Consider the following 11347-nt stretch of genomic DNA (forward strand, 5'->3'; position numbering starts at 1 on the left):
TGGTCTCCAAGGGTTGGCGCTGCAAGCTGACAACTACAATTTTTTCTTATGATGGAAACGGGTCTCCGAGAATGTTGAAGGATTTGCCTGAATGGGTGTCAATACCCTTACCATTCTGGGAGCTTGGACGCTTTGGAAAATCAGGAATGAATGTGTCTTTGAGGGACATTGTGCTAATATACGTGCTACTTTATTTAGAGCCAAGAAGGAAAAGGAGATGTGGGTCTTGGCTGGTTCGAGAAGTCTTACCTTCTTGGCTACCTCTTCTCCCCGAGCAATTTATTGGCTTTTTAGTCGTTCAACATTGCTTTAGTCTAGTGTGTGTGTGTGTGTTTTGTGCATGAGCGTGTGTATGGTTAATGTTTTGTTTTGTGCTGGGCTCTCGCCCTTGTTTTTCATCTTCTTAATATAATGATATGTAACTCTCCTGCATGTTCGAGAAAAAACTTCACCAAACTTTGTGAAGCTGAAGCAATATAAAACATGGTCATATGGAGGACTTGCTTGAGCACAATAATCATGTTGTTTGTCGTTAGCAAGATTAGTGACATTTGAGATGTTATTAAAGACAAGTCAAGAAGAAGACACTTCATCAAGCAGGGGCATAGATCTCATGTGAAAAGCATAAGAACATGAAGGACAAGAAGCAAATGGAGAAATCAAGCTAAAGCTCCGTAAGTTAAGAAGATAATGATGACGAGCAATCCTCCACACATCCTCCATGTTGGTGAAGAAATAATCAAAAGAATCAGAAAGATGATGAAGATGAATCTTATGATTGTTTTCATCTAAGTTGGTAGCATCCAATTTATAATTGAAAGAAAAGAACAAATAAAGAAGGGATGTTACAAACATGCCACAATGCTGCTTAAGAACATCATGGATGTCGCAAAATGGTGCTCAAGAATATCGTGGATGTCGCAAAACAGGCCCACCCCGATGAGGTCGTGACTATGGCTATGCTATTCCCCCGTGATGGTGGCAATGTTGTTCATCTAAGTTAATAACATCCAATTTATAATTGAAAGAAAAGAACAAATAAAGGGATTGTGTGTTGATATCGATTTTGGACAGATTTCACTAAAGTGATTCTCATATAAACGGGATAAAAAGCTGGGTGTTTGATTATCCGTAGTAGCTTCTTATGGCCAGAATCAGGAAAAAAACTGAAACAAATAGGATCTATGGCAATGCTACTCCCCCTGATGATGGCAATGCTGCTCAAGAAGACCGTGGATGCCACAAAGCATGGACGGGGTATATGCAGTCGACTCACAAGCTCTATGCACTGGTGTAATGTTCTCTTATTGTTCCCCGTTTTGGTTGTTTCAACTTGGCCAAGAATAACAGCAGTAGCCATACAGATGTTTTGGAGTCGTGGTCAATAAATGCAATGAAAAAAATAAGGTTACTGGCTTTGTTGTTGCTGTTCCAAACTACATGTGAGAAAAAACTTTTGATTTCTCAAGTACAAAAAGAATAACAATTTACAATATGTCACGGCCTGATTCATCACCATAATGCATTGTGATTCAGGGGACCATAACAAGCGGCTCTCTGCCAAGGCGACTGAAAACAGTTGGAATGGAAACCCTAACCCTAATCAGGGCTGGGTGTGGTATTAATAGACTTAGGTAATTGGGCCTGGCCCATTACAAAGGGGTGAGAAGGTAATTACATGGGGAAGACCCCAAACCCTAGACGGGTAATCCAACACCCCCCCCCCCCCCCCCCCCCCGCAGTCACAACTCTATCCTGTACAGATGTTGAGACTGGATCGAAAGTCTAAAAATACACTCGACGGTAACCCCTTGTTGAGATGTCGGCGAACTGCAGCGTGGTGGGGACGCTGAGAACCCGAACGTCACCGGCAGCGACTCGCTCGCGGACGAAGTGCAGGTCGATCTCTACATGCTTCGTGCGCTGATGTTGCACGGGGTTGGTGGAGAGGTAGACCGTGCTGACGTTGTCGCAGTAGACGAGGGTGGCGCGCTGGAGGGGACTGTGGAGCTCGTGGAGGAGCTGGCGCAGCCAGGAGGCCTCTGCCACGCCGTTGGCCACGGCACGGTACTCGGCCTCAGCGCTGGAGTGAGAGACGACGGGCTGTCGCTTGGCGGCCCAAGAGACGAGGTTGCCGCCCAGGAACACGGCGTAACCGGAGGTGGATCGGCGCGTGTCGGGACTAGGGATGGCAATGGATGTGATTTATCCGTGTACCCGCGGATAAAAAACCCGTTGGGCACGGTTTTGGGTACGAGTCTATATCCATGGATACGGATACGGGTAGCACTTGATATCCGTGGATATTTTTAAAACGGGTACGAAAAATCAGTATCCATACCCAAATACCCGAAGATCCATTAAAATATATCGTAATCCCGTCCCACAGACCCGCGGGCCACAGCCCACAAGGCCACATGCCTAGGTTCCAGGCTTCCAGCGAAGCCCTCGCTCGGTCGCTCTCGCTCGAGACCCTCTCCATCTCTCCTCTCCCACTCCTACCGTGACTGTCGCCTAGAGTACAGGTACAATACGTACATATAATTGTTGTTAGGATTTAAATATGTTGTATGTTTAGTGGGCAAACAAATATATCCGCGACTGTCGCCTAGAATTTGCTGGATTTAAATATGTTGTATGTGTAGTGGGCAAATGGATATATCCGCGGATATCCATTACCCGCGGGTAACGGATGTGGATACTGTTTTTTATCCATAACGGATAACGGGTATGGGTTCGGATATCGGATATAAGTCGCGGATATGGATGTCCAGAGATACTATCCGCGGATAGTTTATCCGTTGCCATCCCTAGTCGGGACAGCCAGCCCAGTCAGCGTCAGTGTAGACCACGAGCTCCGATGTCGGGGATGGTCGGAGAAGGAGGCCGTAGTCGAGGGAGCCGCGGAGGTAGCGTAGAATCCGCTTGAGCGCAGTGAGATGGGGCTCCCGCGGAGTGTGCATATGCAGGCACACCTGCTGGACGGCGTATGCGATGTCGGGCCTGGAGAAGGTGAGGTACTAGAGCGCCGGTCAGGCTCCGGTAGGACATCGCGTCGGTGACCAGAGGCCCGGCGTCCTCAGAGAGCTTCGCCTCAGTGTCGACAGGCGTGGAGCAAGGCTTGCAATCAGACATGCCAGCCCACTCCAGGATGTCGATGGCGTACTAGCGCTGGTGGAGGAACAGACCCTGAGGCCGGCGCTCGGCGGTGATGCCGAGGAAGTGGTGCAGGGGCCCCAGGTCCTTCATCGCAAACTCCCGCTGAAGGGCGATGATCGTGCGGTGTAGAAGGTCGGCGGTGGATGTCGTGAGCACAATGTCGTCGACGTAGAGCAGGAGGTAGACGGTGTCGTTGCCGCGCCGGTAGATGAACAGGGACGTGTCTGACTTGGCCTCGACGAAGCCGATGGAGGCCAGGTAGGAGGCGAAGCGACTGTACCATGCCCGTGGCGCCTGCTTGAGGCCGTACAGGGACCGGTTCAGCCGGCAGACCAGATCCGGACGGTCAGCGTCGACGAAGCCGGTGGGCTGGCTGCAGTAGACAGTCTCCGTCAGAGTGCCATGGAGGAAGGCATTCTTGACATCGAGCTGATGGATCGCCCAGTCGCGGAAGAGGGCGAGGGAGAGGACGGCGCGAAGAGTGGCGAACTTGACGATGGGGCTGAAGGTCTCATCATAGTCCACTCCGGGACGCTGTGTGAAGCCCCGAAGGACCCAACGGGCCTTGTAGCGGTCGAGGGAGCCGTCCGAGGTCAGCTTGTGGCGAAATAGCCACTTGCCGGTGACCACGTTGGTGCCTGGTGGACACGGCACAAGGTCCCAGGTGTGGTTGGCCAAGAGGGCCGCGTACTCCTCCTCCATAGCACGACGCCAATGTGGGTCGGCGAGGGCAGTGTGAATGGAGGAGGGCACCGGGGAAGCGTCGGGTGGAGTGCTGGACGTATCAGCTGTCAGGATCAGCCGGTCGACGGGGCGAAGAATGCCAGCGGCGCGCCGAGTCACCATCGGGTGGACGTGTCCGGGGTCGCGGTGGATGGCGACCGGGTGGTATACGGACAGCTCAGAGCGGACCGCCGGAACGTCGAGAGCGGCGGGTGTGGCCGGCTCGCGGCGGTGATATACGACGGCGGGGTCGGCGAAGCGGGTCGCGCTCATCGACGGGCCCGAGTTGGGGGCGCCGAGGTAGTGGCGTGGCCGCGGCGGTGGTAGACGAGCGCGGGGTTGGTGAAGCGAGCCGAGGTCGACGGGGCCGCACGTGGCGCAGGCGGGGTCGATGGGGCCGCGCGTGGCGCAGGTAGGATTGACGGGGCCGCGCGTGGCGCAGGCGTGGTCGACGGGGCCGCGCGTGGCGCAGGCAGGATCGATGGGGCCGCGCATGGCGCAGGCATGATCGACGTGGCCACGCGTGGCGCAGGCGGGGTCGATGGGGCCGCGCGTGGCGCGGAAATGGGCATGAGCTGTTGCGTCGTGGCCGCACGAGGAGCAGGTAACGGTGCAAGACGGAGCGCCGGGGGTGGGGGGAATCGGATCGGACTCGAGGAGGGAGTCAAGATCGGTGGGTGGGGTGGAGCCTGCAAGGGGAAACATATCTTCGTCGAAGACGACGTGACGAGAGATGATGATGCGGTGGGAGGTGAGGTCCAGGCACCAATACCCCTTGTGGTCAGGGGAGTAGCCGAGGAAGAGGCAGCGAGTGGAGCGAGGAGAAAGCTTGTTAGGGGCGGTAGCGGAAATGTTAGGGTAGCACGCACAGCCGAACACGCGTAGGTGGTCGTAGGAAGGGGATGTGTCGTACAGGGCGAAGTGAGGTGTAGGGTGGCTCACCGCCTTCGAGGGAAGACGGTTGAGGAGATGCGTGGCGGTATGAAGGGCCTCTGCCCAGTAGGTGGCAGGGAGAGACGCCTGAAAGAGAAGACAGCGGATCATGTTGGTGGTGGTGCGAATCATGCGCTCGGCCCAGCCGTTCTGAGCAGAGGTGTAGGGACACAAGAGACGCAACTGGACGCCATGAGTGAGGAAGAAAGAACAGGAGGCGTTGTTGTCGAACTCGCGGCCATTGTCGCACTGCAGGGCACGGATCGGGCGTCGGAACTGGGTGGATACCCAGGCGAAGAAGTGAGGGTGGTAAACGTGTCGGACTTCAGCCGAAGGGGGGAAGTCCAAAGGAAATGGGAGTAGTCATCCAGAATGACCAGGTAGTATTTGTAGCCGGAGAGGCTAAGGACAGGAGACGTCCAGAGATCACAGTGGACAAGATCAAAGGCCTGAACAGCCCTGGACGTGGAAGTGGAAAAAGGAAGACAGGAGTGACGGCCGAGCTGACAAGCATGACAGAGGCGCTCAGAAGAGCCCCGAGTATATGATATGTCTGAGTGGCCGGAAAGCTGGGACATGACGTCAGGTCTAGGGTGCCCGAGGCGACGGTGCCAAATGGCGGAGGAGGTGGTGGTAGTAGAAAGAGCATGTGATGTGGTGGTAGTAGTAAGTGCAGGAGATGAGGCTACTCTGGTGTGGGGAGTGGAGGGCAAGTGAAGAGAATAGAGGGGGCCGGAGCTGTCACAGCGAGCGAGCACAGCATGTGTGGGAAGGTGGCGTATGGTGAGACCCCAGGGGTCGAACTCCATAGAGCACTGGTTGTCACTAGTGAAGCGACGAACCGAAAGGAGGGGATGAGTCAGTCCGGCAGCAACAAGGACGTCGTTAAGGCAGAATGGTCCTGGAAGAACCGATGTACCTACTGAGGTGACCGGGAGGGTGGAACCGTTGCCGACGACGGAGGAAGGATGTGAGGGGTGGGGTGGATGGGAGTGGAGTAACGAACTAGTGGTGGGGGTAGTGTGGAAGGAGGCCCCAGAGTCAACCACCCAATCGGTGGTGGTTCGAGGAGGTGGTAGTGGCGAAGGAACGGTGTGAGCGGAGAGGGCCAAAGAAGGTGCCCCGACAGAGGCACTAGGAAGGGAGGGAGATGGCACGGGCTCAACCGCTAGGGAGGCGATCGCAGTACGTGGGAAGACAAGCGGTCCAGGCACGTGACGGCCCGCCTGAGGGTGGACCTCGACGCAGTCCCGAAGAATAGGGTTCCAGACTGGATCGAAGGACACGAACATGCCCCGGATGAGCTGGCCGTCGTGGAGGAGGACACGCACAGTCACGAGAGCGGCGGGCGAAGTAAAGCTCATGTATGGCGGGGGTGATGCCATGGAACCGGTGTGGGAGGAGACAACGCTGGTAGGGCGCGCGCAGCCGCTAGGATTGGGTCGGGCGGTGAGGCTGGGAGCAGAGGCCGACAGTGCCCGACGGCAGGGGAAGAGGATGCCGCGGCAGGGAGCGCTCGCGGCAGGGAGAAGGGCGGCTGGGGACCAGCGGTTGACGGAGGAGAGCTAGAGGAGGAGGTCGCGAAAGTCGGCGACAGGGCAGAGATGCGGAGCCGGACGCGGCGGGATCCCGGCGAGGAGAGGCCGGGCGCAGCGGGATCTGGCACAGGGCGGCTGCGGTCTAGGGGGCGAGACCGGCAGAGAGGACGCGCGGCGGCAGGGCGCCTGGGCGCGACACGGGACTCGGTTGACGGCACGGCGAGGGCCGGAGGCGGCAGCAAGAGCCAAGGTGGAAGAAGGAGAGGAGTAGGAGCAGGGAGGAAAGCGAGGCCGGAGAGAGCACGAGCAGCAGCACCGGCCGAGGCAGGTAGAGTGCGGCGAGGAGCGACGCCGCAGCGGCCGCCGCGAGGAGCGGGTGATGGTGATGGGGCTGCTGCCGCTGGCCGGCGCCGGCAGCGGTCAGCTCTTGCGCGACCGGCTGGCCGCAGGGCGCCGGGGTCGCGGCGGGGAAGGGGCGCGCTCAGCGGGAGCGGAGCTCGCGCGTCGGGGCTACTGCTGGGAGGCCGACGGAGGGAGGAGCCAGGGAGGGAGGAGCCGCGCGCCGCCGGTGGAAGGGCCAGGCGAAGGCGGCTGCAGGGAGGTTGACGGCCAGAGATGGACGCCCGGCGGGGGAAGGGGAGCAGCCCGGCGGCTGTGGGTGGGAGGGAAGAGAGAAAAAAAATGGCTTTGGTACCAAGTTGGAATAAAAACCCTAACCCTAATCAGGGTTGGGTGTGGTATTAATAGACTTAGGTAATTGGGGCTGGTCCATTACAAAGGGGTGAGAAGGTAATTACATGGGGAAGACACCAAACCCTAGACGGGTAATCTAACAAAAACATCCCCAGCACTTTAAACTACAATGCTGCAGTATCATTCTCCGCCTCTGCCGTAATTGATTTTGCCTCAAATGAATGTTGGGTTTACTCAATCTCTTCTTCAGCTCTTGAACAAAATCCTTCCTATCAACCTCTTCTTCCTGGTTGGCTTCAACATCCTTCAATTTAACACTTCCCTTCTGCAACTCAGACTCACCGACTAGCACCATCCACGGAATGCCTGATTGCAAGGCATACTTGATGTGGTTCGCCACCCTAGTAGTGAGCTTGAATTCTGCCTTTAACCCAGCATTCCACAGCTCGCTCGCGAGCTCTGCAGCTAGTGTAAGGTCCTTTCCCAGGATTGACACCAGCACCTGTGTCTCTGTAGGCCGGATCTTCTACAGTTCAAGACAAATTTATTAAGTTGATAGAAGTCATATTGAAAGGAGGATAAAATGATAGAGGGCTCAAATACCTCATTTCTTTCTTTCTCCTGTTGCTCCATGATTGCAAAGACTCTCTCAATTCCAAGGCTCACACCAACAGCGGGGATTTGCTTCCCGCTGAACATACCCACAAGGTTGTCGTACCGACCACCAGCTGCAATGGAGCCAACCTGTCACCAAATATGGTTAGTACAGCTGTACAGGAATCAACTAAAATGATCTTTAGCTCTGTGAAAATTAGAAAAGGGTGTGTAACTGAATATGCGATGAGAAATAGTAAAAATACATCAAATGTTGAATACATCAATTGTCAATGAATAGATTTATTTTTTAAAAAAAGCTATGTATTGAGGTGATGAATAATAACCTATGCATTAAGAAGATCCAGAGTACTGATTAATTAAGTTGAACATCACTGTGCAGTGATAAGTAATCATTTCTAACCTGAGCTGAACCCTTAAAAACGGCTTCATATATAACACCAGTGTAGTAATCAAGCCCCCTGGCCAAACTTAAATCAAAAACTATCTTGTCTATTGCATTTGCTTTATCCAGAGCCTTGAATAATATCTCCAGCTCATTCAGTGCAGCAACAGACCCTTCATTATTCATAAACTTGCTGCTATCCTTTCTCAACTCCATCAAAACTTCCAAGGGGGCTCCTCTAGTCTTCACTAAATTGCCAATTTCATCTGCAGTTTCATTTGATATACCTTTCTCATCCACCTAATCGAACACGAAAAATACTTAGGACTATGTTCAACATATCTACAACTCATTAAATTCATTATATAAAAGAATGAACCCTCAACTGAAACAAATTAATTCATATACTTACCAGTTCTTTCTTCACCTGTTCGAATGTTTGCTTGTCCAGCTTGTCAATACTCGAGCAAACGGTTCTGAACTTTTGAGGAGGCACACCACAAATCTCCAACATTCCATCCAGCAACTTTCTGTGATTTAATTTTATCTCATACGTGCCTATATCCAGTTGATTCAGCAACTCAGTCAAAACTTTGATGACCTCAAAATCCGGTTCCATAGGTTCATATACACCAGCAATGTCGAAATCACATTGGTAGAATTCTCGGTACCTTCCCTTTGATGGATTATCTCTCCTATATACTTTTGCAATCTGGTATCTCTTCAGTGCGCTTATGCTATTCATGGCAACGTACCGGGCAAATGGAACAGTCAGATCATAACGCAAAGAGCAAAGCTCACCACCCTGCATGTTATTTAATGGTACGACATCAAAACATAATTATGAGAACACTAAATAAGGAAAACACTGCAACAAATGAATAGGCTGAGTGCCTCAGATACTGCCAAAGTGCCAATATCATTAGCCTTCTGCACAATCTATAGAAAAAAAACAAGTATAGACAAATTCAAACATGAACAGGAAATTTCTGCTAAGTAACACCTGTTCACCAAGCCGAAACATGAGAGCACTGAAACAATACCTGATCAGCCAGGTCATATATCAATTTTGAGTCTTCACCATATTTTCCCATAAGGGTTTCTCTCAGCTCAAATACAGGGGTATCAAGTGCAGTAGCACCGTGCATCTTGAATACACTAGTTATAATTGAAAATGCTCGCTCTCTTATCGCCATTTGCTCTTTCCCAAAGTCACGTGTACCCTAACAGGAGTAAGCACAAACATTTAGAAAAGTGAGGAAAGGGAACAGCATTACAATATGGGTACCACTAATTAGACCATATAAATAAAACAGCGCCGTCTGCGAACAATATGATTATCACCTTAGGAATTTTAGGCAATCTCCTGACTTCATTGCTCTCAACAATCTCCTTCACTTTCTCCACAAGGGACACCAATCCGGGACATTTAGGATCAAAGAGCAATGAGAGAGAGGCTGCCCACTCTGCAACAAGCACAGAATTCACGGAAGCAACAGTACTTCCATTTGTCACATGGTCCCTAAGCAGCATCAGCACAGCAGATGTACCCTTCCCCAAAGTTTTCTTCTTCTTGCTCTTCTTGTCACCCTTTGCTTTGTCCCCACCAGCCTGTGCCTTTTCACTTGAACCAGCTGCTTCGTTGTCAACAGCAGATTGCGGCTTCTCAATTGAACTGTCTGTTTCAATTACTGCCATGGCCATAGCTGCTTCCCAGGAGAGAAAGTCCCTGAACTTGAGCAAGTGGTTGTACACCCCCTTCAAGACTGACACAGCATCTGAATCAATCAAAACCTTGTCAAGCATCCCCCTCAAATCATCGACGCTAATGCCAGCAGTAAGCTTATCCCGAAGCTCAGCATCAGCAAATCTCTCGGCACAGAGCCTTGCCCGGGCGACACTCAACCTGCACAGTGCCTGCACTGCTCTAGCGAGCTGTGTGGCCAGCACCACCAATGCCTCCTCCTTTCCCTCACCGGTTTGACCGGCATCCTTCTTCCCCAATTTCACAGGCGCGTTGAGCTCGATGCGCACTTGGGCGTGCAGCGCCCGAACCGCCTGGCGGAAGATCCCGTTCAGCGCGGGCACCTTGGCGAACGTGGCGGCGGCGGGGGCGCCCCCGGCAGCGCCGACAAGCTTGGACCCGAAGACGAGCACCTTGATGTCGGCAGCGACGTCGGCCTCGTCCTTGGAGGAGAGCCCGTCGCCGGAGGCCTGCACGTCGAAGGCCGCGGCGTCCCCGCGCACGGCTTCGCACGACAGCGCGGCGACGGCGTCGGCAACGCGGGCGAGCGGCGCGGCGCAGCAGTCGACCAGCGCTGCGAGCCCGACCGCGACAGGCGCGGAAGCCGCTGCCACCGCGACCTCGTCCCGGGAGCCGAGCGGCAGCGCGGCGGCGAGGTCGAGCGAGCCTGCGAGGCCGACGGCCGTGGCGGCGGTGACGAGCGCGGAGGCAGAGTCGGACGCAGTGAGGACCAGCTTGTTCAGCAACACGGCCGCGGCGGCGCGGGACTCGGCGGGCGCCAGCGCCGGGAGCGCGGCGGCAAGGGGCGCGGGGGTCTCCTGTGGCGAGGGCGCGCGGGTGGAGAGCGCCTTGTGCGCCGAAGGGTCGATGCCCGGGGCGGCGAGGCCGATGGAGAGCGCGTAGACGGCGGCCGGCGATAGGGCGGCGCCCTTGCCGCCAAACGTGACAGTGGCGGCGGTGGACGCCATTGAGGCCGTTGCAAAACCCTAGCGCGGTAGGAGGAAAGGGATTCACGATCTGATGCGATTGACGGTATGGATCCAAGCTACCTGTCGCAAATGACAAATAATCTGGTGTTTGGTTCCCATATATTTTGAGGAGTTGGATACTACGCAAAATTCAAACGAATTCTATTATCAACCTATTTTGAGATTGTGAAATTCTGGCAAAAACCAATACAAAATCTAGGAGCTATTTAGCTGATAATGAAATTCTAGAATGAGTTATGGACCAAACAGGGCCCAAGCCCTAAGTGCAGCAATTGTCAAGTCAATATGGTGTGGCCACATCGGTGTTGCGCGGGACAGAGAAATGGTTGATCGTGGTTTTTGAGAAAAGTTGTTGTGAGCGATATGTTGTGAAAAAATAGGTATATATTATGAGTTGTGTGAAATGTAAAAGTTGTTTGGTTTGTTGTTAACTTCTCGCAGTGACAAATGGACCATATGTATCAGCCCTATCTTCCTTCGGATGAACCCTTGGTCGAGGTTGTGCTCGCTTATGGCGGTGGACCCGTGTCTAAGTCTCGATCAAGATATGAGTGGTGATCTAAAGCCT

At 53.6% G+C, this 11347-nt stretch overlaps 1 protein-coding gene across 2 annotated transcripts; it reads right to left on the reverse strand.

Moving 5' to 3' along the window:
- Nucleotides 1–7054: 7054 nt before the first annotated feature.
- LOC103635898 (histidine--tRNA ligase, cytoplasmic) lies at nucleotides 7055–10965 on the reverse strand. Of its 2 annotated transcripts, none has more exons than XM_008658275.4 (6): nucleotides 9391–10965; nucleotides 9090–9269; nucleotides 8459–8851; nucleotides 8065–8346; nucleotides 7650–7790; nucleotides 7055–7572 (listed from the first exon to the last, which is right to left on the reverse strand). In XM_008658275.4, the coding sequence occupies exons 1-6, from the start codon at nucleotides 10756–10758 to the stop codon at nucleotides 7183–7185; spliced, it is 2754 nt and encodes a 917-aa protein (XP_008656497.1). In that variant the 5' UTR covers nucleotides 10759–10965; the 3' UTR covers nucleotides 7055–7182. The 2 variants fall into 2 exon arrangements, with proteins under 2 accessions (XP_008656497.1, XP_008656498.1); XM_008658276.4 differs by having other exon boundaries at nucleotides 7058–7569; nucleotides 9391–10846.
- Between the last annotated feature and the right edge of the window lie 382 nt (nucleotides 10966–11347).

The sequence above is a fragment of the Zea mays genome, chromosome 8 (genome assembly GCF_902167145.1).
Source record: "Zea mays cultivar B73 chromosome 8, Zm-B73-REFERENCE-NAM-5.0, whole genome shotgun sequence".
In the NCBI taxonomy this organism is placed as follows: domain Eukaryota; kingdom Viridiplantae; phylum Streptophyta; class Magnoliopsida; order Poales; family Poaceae; genus Zea; species Zea mays.